Source organism: Pelophylax lessonae (genome assembly GCF_965119305.1).
Source record: "Pelophylax lessonae genome assembly, chromosome: 1".
Lineage (NCBI taxonomy): Eukaryota > Metazoa > Chordata > Amphibia > Anura > Ranidae > Pelophylax > Pelophylax lessonae.
In genome coordinates, this window is record NC_138768.1 from 498,178,282 (window position 1) to 498,198,110 (window position 19,829).

Here is a 19,829-nt window from a genome sequence, read left to right on the forward strand (position 1 = left end):
CGTGTGAAAGAGGCCTTACACACCTTCTGTATTAGGCATCCTTGGACAGCAACATTGTCAGTCTGGGGGGAGGGGAGTGTTAGGTATACTAGCAGATTTAAACACACTAACAAATTGAACTCACACTGCAGTTGTACAACCAGTTACAGCAACGGTATTTTCTTTGGGATAAAGGTTTCTCACGAATAAATAATAGCTGATCGTTTTAGGCTCCCCTGCCAGTGTTAAATGGTTTGTCTCACCCATGTAAACTGATACATTCTGCTGGAGAACTTGTGCTTTTGAAAAACAACACTTTCTAGCTAGATCAGCAGATGAAAATAGAAGAAAGAAAGCCTAAAAAATAAAATGAATGCACTCATTACATCTATGAATTGGTAAACTACAATATAATATATGTTAGCTTTTGGGTTTAATACTGTTTAAGCCCATTATATAGCGATCACCCATAACTTTATGACCACTGACAGGTTGAGTGAAAATTATTGATTATCTTATTACAATGGCATCTGAAAATAGACTTGTTGTCCCTAAAGTTGATGTGTTGAAAGTAAAAAAATGGGCCTTGCAGTGCTTTGATGTGCATATTGATTCTGGTTTCCTGATAGACTGACTGAGCATGTGTGGTTTAATCTGGAATGTTCTTGCATCAATGTTATGCATGCAATATCCTCACCTACTTACAGGAAAAAAATATTGCTCTTTGCCCAAGCATGCGTAAACTGGTGTAAAATCTGAGTTGGTTTCACTCCTGCGATCCTGAGAAGCTGCTATTAATATGCTGGCAAAATTTTGTGGATGTCTGGTAGTCGCCATTCTTTACAGCTACTACTGCAAAATGCATGGGATCTCGATAACATATTTTAATGTCAGAAACATGGCTGCACAATTATGTGTATGAGTGGTAGTAGTGGCCGTACAGGTTGGCATTCATCAATGATCACCTCCACAGCAGGGCTTGCACGTGCATATACAATCCCACACCAGCACTACATAAACTGTCCAGGTATACAATCAAAGTCCACGTAGTGGTGTTTTCATTTTAAATACTCACCAGATATTAAGACCCCACACACATATGGGTCAAATAAAGCATTATGGGATACACTTTGATGTGCATCTTGCCTATATGCTTACATATGTAGGTAAAACCATAAACCATGAGTAGCCCAATTCCAAAATGGCCACTTCCAACGTGCACCTGAAATCTCTTCCTTAGCAAGTGATGTCAGACACACACCGGAAAGAAACATGGTGGCCATTTTGGAATTCGGCTACACATATGGGTGGATTTACTAAAGGCAAATCACTGTGCACTACGAGTGCTCTTGGAAGTGCAGTCGCTGTAGATCTGAGGAGAAGATCTGAAATGAGGGGAAGCTCTGCTTTCTATCATCCAAACATGTCCAAGCAAACATTTGTTTTTTTATTTTCCTTGCATGTCCCCCTCAGATCTACAGCCACGCTTTCAAGTGCACTTGTAATGCACAGTAGATTTGCCTTTAGTAAATAAACCCCATAGTTTATCATCTTACGCATGTAAGCATATGTGAGAACATACATATATGGAATATGAGCATTGTTTGAAGGAAATACACTATTTTAGCTACTTTGTATTCTTGCTAAATCAGCGGTGACTGGGAATGTTGGTGGGAGTTATTTGGTGGAAAACATATAACATGTGCAAGACTTATGCTGGCCATACACTATATGAAAAATCAAAAAATCGGTTGTGACGTTTTTGAGGCAAAACAAAAAGTTTGGAAATTTTCTGCCGAACGAACGATAAATTGAAAGGTTAATGTGTTTCTCGTCCGAACTGTTTTCACTAGGTATATGTGAAAAAACAAACAAAAAATGGATTCATGTATGTCCATTGAACGATTTATCGGTCATTACATGATGGCGCTTTTTTTGCTCTCACGGCCGAGTGTTCGTTTTTCAAAAATGAGTTTGAACAATATTTCGTATAGTGTATGGCCAGCATTAGTGTTCAACGGATGAGAGCTGATGACATGAGGAGGAAGAGGTACAAAGAAAGAGCACTGGGTTTGAGGCACACACATTTTTATTTCAAACGTGAACATATTAAAATTTGGTTTGGTTATGTGAAATTTAATATACTACACTAAATACGTATCGTTTATTTATGGCTCTCTTACTGAACACAATGATGGTTTGAGGGAGAGAAGGAAGAGAAACTGGAGACACGGTACACATCAAAGTGTATCCGATAACGCTTTATTTGACACATTTGTGGGAAAAATCCTAATTTGGTAAGAATTACCACTACATGGACATTTATTATATACTTGGACAGTGTTTGTAGCCATAGTTTGGGGTTGTATATTTCATTTTTGACAGGGGGGGGGGGGGGGGATTGTGACATCAGATGCTGGGGAGTATATATTCATTTATATTTCCTGTGCACTGATATTACAATATAGTCCATGCATAGTTGTTGGGGAGTAGAAGCTTGACCGTGGCCTTACAGAATTGCAAGCACTTCTAATGCATGCCCTCTCTCTCGCCTTGATGATGTTGTAAAAGGAGAAGGAGGACCACCATAGAAAAAGTGCTGGCAGGCAGAAGTTTGATAAGTGTAGCCTACCACTGGGCCAACCACTGACCCAACCACTTTGCTGCCTAACCCCCTTCTCCCCTCCCCCTTTCAGGCAACTCCACCAACAACATTCAACATCCTACCCCACCACCACCATGACATGTACCCCTGCTCTTTCTATTCCTCCTTGGCCTCTCAAGGCTCTGTCCCATGCTCTGCTCTGTCCCATGTTCCCTCTGCTCTGCTGCCCCCTACCATCACCACTTTCATCATTTGACCTTGCAATGTCCTTTCACAATTCTGTCGCACCCCACCCTCACTCTTGGCTCTCTACCTCCCGTCATCACCACACTCCAGCACCCCTCCCACTCCCCATCCCATATCCATCCATCCCTGCTCTCACCAATTTGCTCTTCCTCCAACCCTGTCACCCACCACTATCCCTCTACCCAACCACCACCCACCCAAGCTCTCTCAATGCTTCCCCCACCACACCATTTAAACTACCCCTCTTAACTGTGCCTGCACCCAGTCCCCCCAGCCAGGTATCACTCCTGCACTTACAACCACTTAAGTCCATCTTCTTTCATCACCACAGATGCCACCATCCTAACCTCCTGTAACAAACCTTACCTATTCTGAAAAAGGCACACTTTAGCTAGTAATATTTTATAATAGGTGTATTCTCTCAATTGCAAAGAATATATTTTACCAGGACGCGAAGAGCATTCAAAACTGAACACAGGCTCCAAGCTTCTGGACTGTCCTTCATATTCTTCTGTCTCAAAGGGATTTTGATTCTAAAACAAGGAAAAACATATTTTTCAAAATGAACCACTACCACGCTGCAGCAATACATATTGTTGAGAATTCACAAATGGAGCATATACCCATATTAAATCTGAAAGCCACATAATCATAAATAGAACAAAGAGAAGCCAAGGATTAGAACAGTTTTCTCCCTGGCACAAATGTTTTAAATTCATACATAGTAACAGGGCTTAGAATTACTATTAGTGGAATTGACATGTTTAAGAGATAAGCAGTCCTGGTACAATTCTTACCTCAGTGTGCGCAGGGTGAGAGTGGATGTACTTTTGTAATGTTCATATATCCTTCATCAGAGGTCCAAAAGAAAACAGGCCTTTTTTATAAGAGGTCATAACGTCAATAAAATTTTGTTGGCACATAAAATTTCTGTCATTATTCAAAACACATTTCAGTGTTAGGAGTTTGTATATGAGTGTCATTGGCAGCATTTAAGCACTACAAAGAGTGTAATAAGAAATGTAAAGATGAAATCAGGGCGGCTAAAATAGAACACAAGAGACATATAGCGGAGGAGAGTAAAAAGAACCCCAAGAAGTTCTTTAAGTATATAAACAGTAAGAAAGCGAGGCCAGAACACATTGGCCCCATAAAAGATGATAAAGGAAAAATGGCCACTGAGGACAGAGAAAAGGCGGAAGTGTTAAATAATTTCTTTTCTTCAGTCTTCAAAAAGGAATCGGGGGGCTACACGAACCCCACTTGTAAGGCCGAACTAAATAATACACCTCAGGAAGTGCCGCCATGGCTAACAGAGGATAGACTTAGAGCTAAACTAGAGAAACTTAACATAAATAAATCCCCGGGACCGGATGGCTTGCACCCAAGGGTTCTTAATGAGCTCAGCCAGGTGATTGCCAGACCATTATTCTTGATCTTTAAGGATAGTTTACAGACAGGTATGGTGCCAGCTGATTGGAAAAAAGCCAACGTGGTACCAATATTTAAAAAGGGGCCGAGATATATCCCGGGTAACTATAGGCCGGTCAGCCTAACATCAGTAGTCTGCAAAATTTTGGAGGGGATGATAAGGGACCACATACAAGACTTTAGTAATGATAACGGTATTATAAGTAGTAATCAGCATGGATTCATGAAAAATCGTTCATGCCAAACCAATCTATTAACCTTCTACGATGAAGTGAGCTGCCACTTAGATAAAGGTAAGCCTGTGGATGTGGTGTATCTGGACTTTGCAAAGGCCTTTGACACCGTTCCCCACAAACGCTTACTGTACAAACTAAGGAAGGTAGGTATGGACCATAAGGTGAGTACCTGGATAGAGAACTGGCTCCAGGGGAGAGTCCAGAGGGTGGTGATTAATGGGGAGTACTCTGATTGGGCGGGTGTGGAAAGTGGGGTCCCCCAGGGTTCTGTCCTGGGACCAATCCTGTTTAATTTATTCATAAATGATCTAGAGGAGGGGATATCTAGTACAATCTCAGTATTTGCAGACGATACTAAATTAGGCATGCCAATATCTTCTATGCAGGATGTGGAAACCTTACAAGCGGACCTGAACAAAATAACGGGGTGGGCAACTACATGGCAGATGAGATTTAATGTAGAAAAATGTAAAGTAATGCACTTGGGGGCCAGAAACCAGAAAGCAAGCTACTCACTAGGGGGGGAACCTCTGGGTGAGTCTAGGATGGAAAGGGACCTGGGGGTACTGGTAGACAACAGGCTTGGAAGTGGCATGCAATGCCAAGCCGCTGCAAGCAAAGCCAACAGAATACTGGGTTGTATAAAAAAGGGGATTCACTCCAGAAATAAAGAGATTATTCTTCCACTCTACAAGACTCTGGTCCGGCCACATCTGGAGTATGCTGTCCAGTTCTGGGCACCGGTCCTCAGGAAGGATGTGCTGGAACTGGAGAAAGTCCAGAGAAGGGCAACAAAAATAATTAGGGGAATGGAGGACATCAGCTATGAGGAAAGACTACAAGCACTGAACTTATTCTCTCTGGAGAAGAGACGATTGAGGGGGGATATGATATCAATGTACAAATACTGTACTGGCGACCCTAGCATAAGGAACAAACTATTCAGAGAAAGGAGATACAATAAGACACGTGGCCACTCACTAAAACTTGAGGAAAGGCGGTTTAACCTTAAAGTGCGTAAGGGGTTCTTCACTGTAAGAGCGGTAAGGATGTGGAATTCTCTTCCGCAAGCAGTCGTATCAGCGGGGAGCATTGATAGTTTCAAAAAACTATTGGATGGACACCTTAAAGACCACAACATACAGGGGTATACAATGTACGGTTAAAAGCGAACACGCACACACACATCATAGGTTGAACTGGATGGACTGGTGTCTTTTTTCAGCCTCACTAACTATGTAACTATGTAAGTGTGAGGGACTATTTACACCTATGCATTTTAACATACATTAACATACGTACACCATATGTGCTGGTTGAAATGGCATTATTGCCCATCTGTGGGACATGCACTGTCCAAAATACTTCATGTCCATTTTTTAATGTGTCAAAGGACCTACTATTGAGCAAAAAACCACCCATTAATGCACGTTTCGTACAGTATGTTTGTTAACAATGTGCTAAAAACGCACACAGAATGGTATAAATCCATTCTAAACTTTAATTCCAACATCTCTTTTTGCGATGCAAAGTTCCCCATCAACAGGTAATGCTGTAATTATTTTTGTTCTGGTCTGCACAAATGGACCATCACAGGAACATCAGTTTTGTATTTGTGTAGTTTCATTCACTGGTCAACGGTTTGACCCCTTTTACTGACATAAGAAACCTGTAACGACCTTCTGCACAAATTATTATATATGCACCATGTTTGGGGATTTGCAGCTAAATCTAATTTGTATCCTGTACTCCTCGTATTCATCCCCCCATTTGTATAGATTAGTCTTGGCTACAGAAGACAGATTCTTCATACGTGCTAAGCCAAACCAATGAAGAACATGAAGAAATATCAACACACTAGCATCTACTTACTGTAATGATATCCTGCACTGGATACGGAAGCTGTCGCAAGCAACCATTTTGTTTAAAGCAGCCATGACAGGTAGACTAGAGACCACTCACTCACAAAGCCCCCCTCCCTACCTTAATTAACTTAGGAATGCAGAGGCTTCAAAGAGCTGACACTTCAAAGATCCCTTATCTTAAGCACAGACAGAAATCCTAGCAGATGTCCATTAAGGCTGGTCAGAGCTGCGTCGTAAATACCACAGCCAAGCTGTTCATTAGGAAAATGGACACATACACACACCAATTCATAACTTTAAACACAAACAAGATGTGTCTCTAGAAAGTATATATTTGGATGAGAAATAAAATACTGAACATAACGAGATCATGCATGACCACCCTATAACATATAGAATAGAAAATAGCGATAAGATATTCCCTGTATGATAAAGTTATTCATATTTAATATCTATTAAAGCCAAATGACATGCTGAGTTACAAACTAGCAGTTTTAAGAATGTAACCATTACATATTTTGAGATATGAATTATGATATAAATCGGTCTATACGGGAGGTTCCTTGGTATTGTCTAAACCTTAGGGCTGCCCATGGACGCTGTGTTTATTGGTCAGGGACCTCTGGTAAACCCCCCTGCGGTCTCAGAGAAAAAGAGTGAGGCAGATGGGGTTAGACAGTTCTAATGTACCATCAAGAAAGAAACATCTATCAAGTTTGAGGACCGATCACCCTGGTTCAGCTACTGAAACTCTGATAATACTCAGGACATTGACTGCATGTGTTCTTACTTCTCAATCCTATATCTTTTTCTTCTAAATTGCTGAATTATGTTGCTATTTCTTTGAAACACCTTTTTCTGTAAATATTTTATTTGCACCAATTTTAACCTTTTTAGTATTAAACTTTATTTTGAAAAGTGGTATACTTGTCCCTAAGCTCCTAAAGCAAACTAACAACGGACCTGCCTCTTGAAGAGTGCTACTGTATAGAATAAATCCTCTGAACATTCCTGTCTGTGGTGACATTGCGTGTTACAGACAATTATTCTAAAATCATAATTGGCATTTCTAAAATTACGAGCGTCCGCTTGGCTCATAATAACGTAACGGTGGTGGCAGTGAAAGGGTTAATTGCTTAATTAGCCCCGTGACAATCGCTCTCAGCCTGCTGGCATCTAGATTGTGGTCCCGCAAGCTGGAAAATCTATGTGCCGGGTGCAGCTGAGAGTGGCATTGTTACGCAAGTGACAGCAGGGTGTGAAATTGGCTGGTCCTTGGTCACGAGTTAGTGAGAAGGGCAGGGATCTGATACCCGCCACCGTCACATATTGGTGGCAGCGGTGGGATAGTCTTGCATTAAGAGCATTCAGTGCACTGTTAGGAATTAGCTCTGCACTGAAGGATTGTAACGTTTGTGGAAAACAGTCCTTAGAGACAAGCCGATGCATATTTTTTTTGTTTTTTTAAAAGAGACATACAGCAACCTCTACTTTCTACAGCTCTTTCCTATCTCGGCTTTCTGTTCTATCTTTTCTGCTTGCAAACATGCCTGGTTTATCGGAATATAAGAAAATGAGCAAAAGTGATCTGAGTGCAGAGTGCACATAGAGAGGACTTGGCGCCAGTGGCAAAAACCGTGAAGGAATGATTCATGCCCTGCAGGAGCATGATATGCAGGCAATCCAGAACCTGGCGGAACCAGGAGAAGGAATGTCCGTTACTTCAGAGCCCAGTGATTCAGGAACGGCCTCGCAAGATGAGCAAGCAGAGACTGACACTGGAGTATCACTGGAAGTCACCTCCAAGCCACAGCATGAGCAGACCAGCCCCAGATTGCCTGCAACCAGCATAGACTCTCCTCAAATGCAGGAAACACTACACAATATCAAGGAGGTGGATCCTATGGCGTACATATAGTTTCTGGAACACCAGGCTGAGAGAGAGGCTGCAGAACGTCAGGCTGAGAGAGAGGCTACGGAACGCCAGGCCGAGAGAGAGGAACGCCGGGCTGAGAGAGAGGCTGCGGAACGTCAGGCTGAGAGAGAGGCTGCACAGAGGGAGGCTAATCGTCGGCACGAACTGGAGATGGCGAAGCTCCAGCCGCAGCGACAGGCTCAGAACCTCGGATCCCTAGAGCACAGGGACACCTCTCTGCTTGTAAGCCAGGCAGCCAAATTTTCAGCTATGGAAAAGGACAGTGACATTGATGTGTATCTGCTGTCGTTTGAAAAGACTTGCCGTCAGTACCATCTGCCCCAAGCACAGTGGGCCCGGTACCTGACGCCAGGGCTGCGAGGCAAGGCCCTGGACGCTTACGTCAAATTGCCAACAGCACAGGATGGCGATTATGAGGCCATAAAGGCTGCGATCATCCAAAAATACCAGTTGACCCCGGAAGTGTACCGGAAGCGATTTAGGTCCCTGCAAAAGGGGCCTGGGGACTTATATATGGATGTGGTAAGTCGCCTACGCACCACATTCCGGCAGTGGGCTAAAGGCTTGAAAGCCATTTCTTTTGAGTCCCTGGAGGATCTTATGATTGGAGATCAACTCTTGCACATCTTTCCTACAGACGTCAGACAGTTTGTGTTGGAACAGAAGCCAACCTCTGCCCAAGCAGCAGAACTGCGAGATACCTACAGCCACACTCGGGTATCTGACCATCGCTAGGCTCCTCTGTAAGGCGCGAAAGGAGGGAAATCACACATGGCAACCCCTCCTGCACCTATGAACCAAGTTCCTCAGCAACCAGCACCTGAAGTCTCTGGTGTCACCTCAACTGCAACTGACACCCGCAGATGCTACACCTGTGGGAAAGCTGGACATCTCAGGACACAGTGCCCTGAGCAAGATGACATCACCTGGTCAGCCGGCCAGCAACTCTTCCTCAGTGCTGTTTGTCCGCAGGAAATCCCGGGTGACTGCCGCCAACTTGCAGCCAGTCAACGTGGGCAACCGGACACAGGAGCTGAAGTCACCTTGGTCAGACCAGAGGTGATAAGAAGAAGGTACATCATCCCTGGAAAGTTATTTACCCTCACTGGAGTCGGGGGGACCCGCTCACGAGTGCCCCGTGCCTATGTTTTCATTGATTGGGGTGCTGGAAGTGGGATGAGAGAGGTGGGAGTCTCAGACGAGATCCCCACAGCGGTTTTGTTGGATGCCGATTTAGGTACCCTTGTTTCTTACTACACCCCTGCTAAGAGCACCTTTGATGCCTCCACGGAACTCTCTGGACTTAACAAGGTACTGTGTCCAGATGTTGGGTTAATGTCTGGGCAACCTATGGATGGACAGAGGGAGGGGGAGGGGAGGGAAAGGGTAGAGTTGAATTACAAGGTCCTCCATCTTTTGAAGAAGGGAGAGGAGGCCCCCTTGCCTGTGAAGTTACCAGGGGTATGCTTTAATAATGCTACAAAGAGTAAAAATGATGATGCTAATGATGAGGATGATCTTGATGATGACAATGATGTTTTGCCAATGTTGGTGGTCACTCGCAGTGCTGCAAAGGCAGCTGAGATGCAGGCCCTGGTCGCAGAACAGCAGAAGGAGGTCTCTGTGCCCTCTCCTTGTTCTGACCCAGTGGACTCCACCTCTGTTAAGCCTCAGCAGCTGTCTTTGTTTGCCACAGGACGGCTGGCTGGGACTTGTTCCGCCTTTAAGCCAGCACTGCAGATAGACCAGGCTCTCAAGCAACTCAGGAGTGGAGCTGAATGGCCCCCTGCTGAGGAGAGTAAACAACAGTTTGAATGGGACAGTGAGCAGATAGGTATGACAGGCCAACAGGCAGGAGGCCTGGAGACTGAAGGGGTTAAACAGCTGCTCATTGTGTCCAGTCAACCTCAAAAAGGCATGTATTAAGGGTGTCAATTGATCTGGTTTGTAAGGATCCCTGTGAGATCAGGAGGACCAGGCCTGGAGTGAAGCACAAGGGTTTGTGGCTTAACCTGATTCTTACACAGCATCCTAGCACAGCACATGCCATGGGCAGAGTTAGTACACCTGATCTGGGAAAGACAAGTGTCCTGTTAGCGGTAGCTGACACTCAGGGAGTGGGCTTGGGCCTTCAGCTGAAACCACCCTTCTCCCTCCAGGTATCCATTATGCTGGCAGTGCTTACAGCGTGCCGGGTCAGAGATATTGGAGACCCTGGGAGGGCACACCATGACGTCCACAAGGTGGGTGCCTGGGTGTCTGCTCCTCCCATATCTGCAACATCTCCGGTCTCACAGGAGGCGCAGGCCGATGGGGAACAGGAGACCGAGAGAAGGCTTTGTGGAGCCTTTAACAGGCTGAACGTCAGCCCTGCGGTTGTGGCCTACCCTGTGCCCAGGAACCATGAAGTGTCAAAGCAGCTGGCTGGTGCCCGCTGTCTAACCACCTTGAACCTGAGCAGGGGGCGTGGACCTAACCTGGAAGGAGGGGTTGAACCGTGTGCAGTGGCCTGCTTTAGGGGCCTGGTAATATTTGGCCCTGTCTGGGTGAAACACACAGGGCTCCTGACAGCAGTCCAAAACAATCTGGCACTGCCTAGTTTGATAGTTCTGCACAGTAACCGTCAGATGGACCTGTCAGCGGTTTGGTACTGAGAACAGCAGGGAGGAGTAGGCACCCAGAGATCTGGAACTGAGGCTACCAGGACCTGGCCTACTCCTCAAACCACAAAGCAGGTTATGTCACTCCTGGGAACTGCTGGCTACTATAGGAGGTTTGTCTGTAACTACAGTAGCCTGGCAAAACCCCTGACTGACCTAACCAAAAATAAACTGCCCAAGGTGGTGTCATGGACCCCAGAGTGCCAGAAGGCATTTCAGGCCTTGAAAGAGGCGCTGGCCAGCGGCCCTGTGCTACAGGCTCCAGACTTCACCCGCCGCTTCCTAGTGCAGACTGATGCCTCTGCGTATGGATGGGGTGCAGGCCTGAGCCAGGTGGATGATGCTGGAGAGGAACATCCCATCCTGTATTTGAGACGGAAGCTGCTCCCCAGGGAAGTAGCATACGCCACGATCGAAAAGGAGAGTCTTGCGATCGCGTGGGCCCTCCAGAAATTGCAGATGTTCCTGTATGGATGGCACTTCATTGTGATCACCGATCACAATCCCTTAAGCTGGCTAAATCGTGTTGCTGGGGTGAACGGCAAACTACTTTGGTGGAGCTTAAGTCTCCAGCAATACGATTTCACCATCCAGCATAAGAAAGGCAGCACCCATGGCAATGCTGATGGTTTGTCGCGACAAGCCGAGCCCGCAGGAGTCGGTTGCGTCAGGAGGGAAATTGCAGTCCCCTCCTATGCACCCACATAAGGGGGAGGTGTAATGATATCCTGCACTGGATACGGAAGCTGACACAAGCAACCATTTTGTTTAAAGCAGCAATGACAGGTATACCAGAGACCACTCACTCACAAATCCCCCCTCCCTACCTTAATTAACTTAGGAATGCAGAGGCTTCAAAGAGCTGGCACTTCAAAGAACCCTTTTCTCAAGCACAGACAGAAATCCTAGCAGATGTCGATTAAGGCTGGCCAGAGCTGCGTCGTAAATACCACAGCCAAGCTGTTAATTAGGAAGATGAACACATACACACACCAATTCATAACTTTAAACACAAACAAGATGTGTCTCTAGAAAGTATATATTTGGATGAGAAATAAAATACTGAACGGAACGAGATCATGCATGACCACCCTATCACATATAGAATAGAAAATAGTGATAAGATATTCCCTGTATGATAAAGTTATTCATGTTTAGTATCTATTAAAGCCAAATGACACGCTGAGTTATAAACTAGCAGTTTAAAGAATGTAACCATTACATATTTTGAGATATGAATTATGTTATAAATCTGTCTATACGGGAGGTTCCTTGGTATTGTCTAAACCTTAGGGCCGCCCATGGACACTGTGTTTATTGGTCAGGGACCTCTGGTAACACCCCCTGCGGTCTCAGAGAAAAAGAGAGAGGCAGATGGGGTTAGACAGTTCTCATGTACCATCAAGAAAGAAACATCTATCAAGTTTGAGGACCGATCACCCTGGTTCAGCTTCTGAAACTCTGATAATGCTCAGGACATTGACTGCAAGTATTCTTACTTCTCAATCCCATATCTTATTCTTCTAAATTGCTGAATTATGTCGCTATTTCTTTGAAACACCTTTTTCTGTAAATATTTTATTTGCACCAATTTTAACCTTTTTAGTATTAAACTTTATTTTGAAAAGTGTTATACTTGTCCCTAAGCTCTTAACCGCTTGCCGACTGCTCACAGTATATTTACTGCGGCAGTCAGCCCCTCACAGGCAGAGTGACGTAGGTCTACGTCGCTCGCCTGTGAGGCTCTGGGGAGCGAGCGCGCGCCCGCGGAGGCGCGCTCTTGCTCCCGCGCGGTCACGGACCCCCCGCGCGTGTGACCAGCGGACCCGATGTCCGCCGGTCACTCGGCGATCGGCGGGGGAGAGGGAGAATGTCAGGCAGCTTGTTTAAACAAGCCACCTGTCATTCTCCTCGCTGTAAAAACACTGATCACATGGATCTACTATGTAGATCCGTTGATCAGTGTCCTTACAGCTCAAGCCACAGCCAATCACAGTAGAAAGCACACCCCTAGGGACACACACAGCCCCTCCCTCCCAAATAAAGTTAACCCCTTCACTACCAGTGTATTTTTACAGTAACAGTGCATATATATAGCACTGATTACTGTAGTAATGTCACTGGTAACCCCAAAAGTGTCAAAAATGTCAGTCAAGGGTCCGATCTGTCCGCCCCAATGTCGCAGTACCGCAAAAAAAAAAAAAAAAAAAAAAAAAAAAAAATCGCAGATCGCCGCCATTACACGTTAAAAAAAAACACCAAAAATGACAGAAATCTTTCCCTTAGTTAGTAAACGCGATAACTTTTGCGCAAACCAATCAAAATACGCTTTTTGCGATTTTTTTTACCAAACATAGGTAGCATAAAACAAATTGGCCGAAAATTTTAAAAAATTTAGATTTTTACATTTTTTTGGGGGGGAATTTCATATAAAAAAAAAGTAAAAATTGCACGGGTGATCAAATACCACCAAAAGAAAGCTCTGTTTGTGGGAAAAAAAGGACGCCAAATTCATTTAGATACAGTGTCGCACGACCGCGCAATTGTCTGTTAAAGTCACGCAATGCCGAATCGCAAAATACCCCCTGGTCGTTTAGCAGGAAAATCCTCCGGGGCTTAAGTGGTTAATGCAAACTAACAACGAACCTGCCTCTTAAAAGAGTGCTACTGTATAGAATAAATCCTCTGAACATTCCCGCCTGTGGTGACAGTGCGTGTTACAGACAATTATTCTAAAATCATAATTGGTATTTCTAAAATTACGAGCGTCCGCTGGGCTCATAATAATGTAGCGGTGGTGGCAGTGAAAGGGTTAATTGCTTAATTAGCCCGGTGACAATCGCTCTCCGCCTGCTGGCATCTAGATTGTGGTCCCGCAAGCTGGAAAATCTATGTGCCGGGTGCAGCTGAGAGTGTCATTGTTACGCAAGTGACGGCAGGGTGTGAGATTGGCTGGTCCTTGGTCACGAGTTAGTGAGAAGGGCAGGGATCTGATACCCGCCACCGTCACACTTACCATGTATCCCCTTCTATAAAACAGCCTACCTGTGAAATCTCAGATTGAGTTCCATAGAGACTTGACACTGAAGCATGCATTTGTGCTGAGAAAAATAAACTTCACTAAAGACCAACAGGTTCCCCTTTGTTACCCTCCATTGTTGGATATTTCAAGTGTGGTACCACCAGGATGTCTGAATTGTCAGTAACTCAGACCAAAGAATACTAGCACTATACAGTCCTTTGGACAAAGACTAAACTGAACACTGGTCAAATATCTGACTTGATATTTAAAAGCATGGTGTTTTAAGGCAAAGAGCCACCAATATTGAGGAAGAAATTATAGAATCCAAACATTACAATACGTTTACAAAGTTATGTAATTAGTGTGAACGTGCTGTGCCCTGCCATTCGGTTGAAATAAGCAAAAGTAACACAGGGTTTACATGAATTATATCTAATGACATTTCTTTTCTTTTTTCTTTTCGTGATTTAAAATATTTGCACATACAGTACATCTATGTTTCACTTGTTCATTCACTATAATTTTTATACTTTAACCACTACCCACAAATTGATGTACCTGTACGTCAGCTTGCAGTGGTTGTACAGGGATGGTGCCTGCAGCTGCAGGCAATAACCTGGTACTGTTGTTTAGAGCCAGCGGTTGGCTTTTAGGACATAACAGCCGATGCAGCTCAGCAGCCGCTCGCTGGTTATCCCAGCGAGCAGGAGGGGACGTCCCTCCCCTCCCACCGCCTTCTGCGGCTCTGCCAGGTTCTCCCGTCCCACCGGGAGACCCGAGCAACCAGCCTCCACGTCCTATGACGTAGGCTCTTTACCATGTGATCAGCTGTGTCCACTCACAGCTGGTCACATAGTAAATCGGCAGTGCCCTTGATCGGCTTTCCTCAGTTCGCGCTTGACAGGCGCATGTAGAGGAAAGCCAATCCGCGGCTCTCCTGACAGGGGGGGGGGGGGTGGAGGGGTTTGTGCAGGTAATCGGAGCATTGATTACCAGTGCAGACCCTTGGGGGATGCCACTAAAGCCACCAGGGATTGCCCAATCATGCCACCAGGGATGCCAATCAGTGCTCAGGGAGCCTGTTCGTGCCCTCATCGGTGCTGCCCATCATTGCCATCTATCAGTGCCGCCCACCAGTGCCACCTATCAGTGCCCATCAGTGCTGCCTATTAGTGCCCATCAGTGCCGCCTATCAGTGCCCATCAATGCTGCATATCAGTGCTGCCTATCAGTGCCCATCAGTGCTTGTCAGTGCAGGATAAAATGTATTTATTTACAAAATTTTATAACATAAACAAAAATTTTTTTAGTTTTTTCAAACTTTTCGGTCTTTTTTTATTTGTTTAGCAAAAAAGAAAAAACCTTGCGGTGATAAAATACCACCAAAAGAAAGCTCTATTTGTGGGTAAAAAAGTGACATAAGTTTTGTTTAGGTACAGTGTTGCATGACCGTGCAATTGTCATTCAAAATGCAACAGTGCTAAAAGCTAAAAATTGGCCTGGGCAGGAAGGTGGTGTAACTGCCCTGTATGGAAGTGGTTAAAGATGTTGCTATTTTATCTCCCCTTCTAATTCTCTCTCCCCTAATTCTAATTACTTTTTGCATCAATATTAAAGTTGCATTTTGGAATAAGCAAATGTTGAGTAAAATCATGAAGAATTTATAGTATCTCACAAAAGTGAGTACACCCCTCACATTTTTGTAAACATTTTATCTTTTCATGTGACAATACTGAAGAAATGACACTTTGCTACAATGTAAAGTAGTGAGTGTACAGTTTGTATAACTGTGTAAATATGCTCTCCTCTCAACACACAGCCAATAATGTCTAAACCGCTGGCAACAAAAGCGAGTATACCCCTAAGTTAATATGTCCAAATTTGTCCCAAAGTGTCAATTTTTTGCATGGCCACTATTATTTTCCAGCACTACATTAATCCTCTAGGGCATGGAGTTCACCAGAGCTTCACAGGTTGCCAATGGAGCCCTCTTACACGGCGACATCACAGAGCTGGTGGAGGTTAGAGACCTTGCGCTCCTCCAGCCTCCATTTGAGGATGCCCCACAGATGCACAATAGAGTTTAGGGTTTGGAGACATGCTTGGCCGGTCCATCACTTTTTACCCTCAGCTTCTTTAACAAGGCAGTGATCGTCTTGGAGGTGTGTTTGGGGTCATTATCATGTTGGAATACTGCCCTGCGGCCAAGTATCCAAAGGGAGGGGGGATCATGCTCTACTTCAATATTTCACAGTACATGTTTGCATTCATGGTTCCCTCAATGAACTGTAGCTTCCCAGTGACAGCAGTACTCATGCAGCCTCAGACCATGAAACTCCAACCACCATGTTTGACTGTAGGCAAGACACACTTGTCTCTATACTCCTCACCCAGTTGCCGCCACACACGCTTGAGGCCATCTGAACCAAATATGTTTATCTTGGTCTCATCAGACCACAGGACATAGTTCCAGTAATACATGTCCTTAGCCTGCTTGTCTTCAGCAAACTGTTTGCTGGCTTTCTTGTGCATCATATTTACAAAAGGCTTCCTTCGGGGATGACATCCATGCAGACCAATTTGATGCAGTGTGCGGCGTATGGTCTAAGCACTGACAGGCTGACCGCCCCCCACCCACCCCTTCAGCCTCTGCAGCAAAGCTGGCAGCACTCATACGTCTATTTCCCAAAGACAACCTCTGGATAGGACACTGAGCATGTGCACTCAACTTCTTAGATCGACCATAACACCTTTGAAAACGTCTTCTAGGACGAAACGTCGTTAGGTCACGGCGTGTTGACGTTATCTCCAGAAGCGTCCCATTAGTGCGGATGTGCCCAGTCGTCCGGCCGGCGGCTTTACATGCGACTTTCTTCTCCTTACATGTGAGTTTTATACCTTTTATGACAGGAAGTCAGGTAAATCTGGGAGTGTAGTCACAGAGAGGAGACACATTCCCACCTGGATTGAAAAGTTCACTAATTACTATAGGGTGTCGGCTGCAAAGGTAGCCAGAACTGTCTAAGGAAGTTGAAAGGCCTTCAGCTGTTCGGAATGAGGAAATGAAGGCCTCTATAATTTGTCCAAAGGAAGTCCTATTGATTGCTGCCTCCTGCCGCTGTGTGAGCTGGGAAGAGGAGGACAGACATTACGTGTGTCTCCCGACGCCGTGTGGGCATGGGAGAAGGACTGCTGCCTCCTGTCGCCGTGTGGGCTGGGAGAGGAAGGCAGACAGATGTGTGCCTCCCAACGCTGAGGACGCCTGGGAGAAGGACTGCTGCCTCCTGTCGCCGTGTGGGCTGGGAGAAGGAGAAGGAGGACAGTCAGATGTGTGCCTCCCGACAAGCTGGTGAGCATGGGAGAAGACCCCCTGAAGTGATGTGTGCTAAGGAGGGTAACCAAGTGTGAAGACGTCTCAAAGGTGAGAAAACAAACTATTTCTATGTGAAAGAAATAAAGGAATGTTTGCCATGTGAAGAGGCAAGCCAAGAGACATTCTCATTGTGATGAGTTAAGGACATGTTCAATGGACATTTGTGCTGTGTGAAGAGATTAGAAATGGACTATTGAGTGTCCGCTGTAGGGCAAGAAAGTCTGCCCAACAGTAGGTTGGAGACAGACTCTTAGGTAGGTTCCAGTGTGAGAGAAGGTAGCCGCCCACAGTGGCAAGGATTTATTTTGTTTTATTTTATTTTGGCTGTTTTGAGGCTTGCAATTGTGTGAAGTAAATTGCATGAATAAAACAAAGTCTTGTTTGCAACCACTGCTCGGCTACCTCTCTGTGAAAACGTACCCCCAAAGGGGTCATCCACGCCTACCACCGAGCTAATCCCTCACATATGGTGGAGGTATGCAGTGGGCAGAAGCAGAGATCCCCGCAAAGAAGTGCATATGTTTGATGAACTTTGTCTGGTGCACGAGATTGCACAAACTGTGTGCGCAGGAAAAGAGATCTTGCAAGAGAGAGAAAAACTACATGTGTTAAAAGACAGTGGTCTGAAAATTTTTTGCTGGACTGTGAAAAATTTGTTTGTGGAGTTATTAAAGATGGGGCGATCGAGACGTCTGAAAAATGCAAGGATGGATGAAGTGAGAGACCGGATTCTATGGATGGAGGGGATATTACCGTCTGAACGAGCCCCATCCATGCCTAAAGAGAGTCTACTAAAGAGGAAGGCTGTTGTCCCTAGCAACACTGGGGCAAATGCGGATTTTCAGCTGAGCTTTTCAGCTCAACAGGCTCACCAAGAGAGCATGGCAGCTCACCAAGAGAGCATGGCAGGCTGGAAACAGAGACGCCAGCAGCCAATGGAGGTTTGGAGGAAACCGAGTATGTGTGCAGGGCTGAGTTGAATGCCTTGAAATGGAAAATGGAAGAAAAGGAACGAGCCCTGGAGTTGCTTAGGATGGAGCATAGAAACATGCAGGCTCAGGTGTTCCAGTGGGAAGAATCCACTGCTCTTCTTTTTTCCAAGTTGCACAAACGCAGACAGACTATAATGGAGAAAGATACCATCCTCATGGAAAAGGAAATTGAAATTCAGACTTTGCAGAAGCAAAATATGTGTGAAATGTTGGAGTTGCGTAATCAGCTGGAAAAAAAGTCTTCAGTGTTTGGAAGCTACAAAAATAGACCTGCAGGGGGCGCAGGAACAGAATGTCGCTCTGAAAACGACATTGTCTCTCAGCGACAACGAGAAAAGTGAAAGAGAGGCTAAATTACTGAGTACTGTGTATGAGCTCACCACTTTGAGCAATGTGGTAGATGAATTACGTGCAGACTGTGAAAGTTGGAAAGGTGAAGCCCAACGTTTCCAGCAGCAGTTAAAGGAGAAAGAAGCCTGTGTGGCAGAATTACAGTCTCATTCCCAGAAGCTAGCCAATGGAGGTGAAAGCTCTTATGCAGGGAAAAGGAGATTGTGAACATAAGAGGGAAAAAGTAGAGGCACAGCTTCTGGAATCGCAAGTCAAGGTGTCAGAAGGTGACCGAGTGTGTGCTAAGCTGTCAGAGAAGGCAAACCGAATGCAGGTTGAGCTGGACAATGTTACAAATCAGCTTTCTCAAGCAGACAGCAAATCTAGAGAAATTGCGGAAGATTTTTCTATCTTGGAATCGCAGCTGCAAGACACGCAGGAGCTCTTACAGGAAGAGAGGTGTCAAAGGCTGAGTTTTAGTACAAATCTCAAACAAATGGAAGATGAGAAAAATGGCTTCCTGGAACAATTAAAAGAGGAGGAGGAAGCAAAGAAAAACCTATCAGAGCAAGTCGCAACATTGCAAGCTCAGATAGCGGATATGAAAAAACGCATGGAAGAAAGAGTTGGTTCATTAGAGTGTGTTGAAGATGTGAAAAAGAAGTTTGATCAGATGCTTGGTGAGGAGAAGACTGTGTCTGCAAAATATGCAGAAGAACGCGACCGTGCAAAAACGGAGGCGCGTGATAACCAGAGCAAAGCCCTGTTCTTGGCTCGCTCCTTGGAGGAAGCTCTAGAGTGTAAGGTTGAACTAGAAAGAGTTAACCAACAGCTGTGTACAGAAATGGAAGATTTGGTCAGCTCCAAGGATGATGTTGTGAAAAGCGTTCAGGAGCTAGAAAAGTCTAAGCGAGCCTTAGAACAGCAAGTAGAAGAGATGAAGATTCCGTTGCAGGAACTGGAAGAGGAATTACAGGCAACAGAGGATCTGTCCCAAAGAGGGGATTAGTGTGCCTAATGCAGTTTTTAAAAGGATCAGTGTTTTGGGGTCTGTCCTGAGTGAGCCTCAGAAATGTGATGACATGCGGCTTGAATCACCCCTTTGGAATAAACCGTTCCTTCAAAAACTTCAAGCATTGGAAAAAATATCATTA

General features: G+C 45.0%; 1 protein-coding gene across 2 annotated transcripts in view; it reads right to left on the reverse strand.

Moving 5' to 3' along the window:
• The window catches only part of MKNK2 (MAPK interacting serine/threonine kinase 2), a 186,661-nt gene that overhangs the window by 113,930 nt on the left and 52,902 nt on the right, over positions 1–19,829 (reverse strand). For both annotated transcript variants that reach the window (XM_082265327.1, XM_082265328.1), the window contains exon 3: positions 3,276–3,363. In XM_082265327.1, coding sequence (XP_082121453.1) covers positions 3,276–3,363 — 88 coding nt within the window. The remainder of the gene's footprint in view (positions 1–3,275; positions 3,364–19,829) is intronic.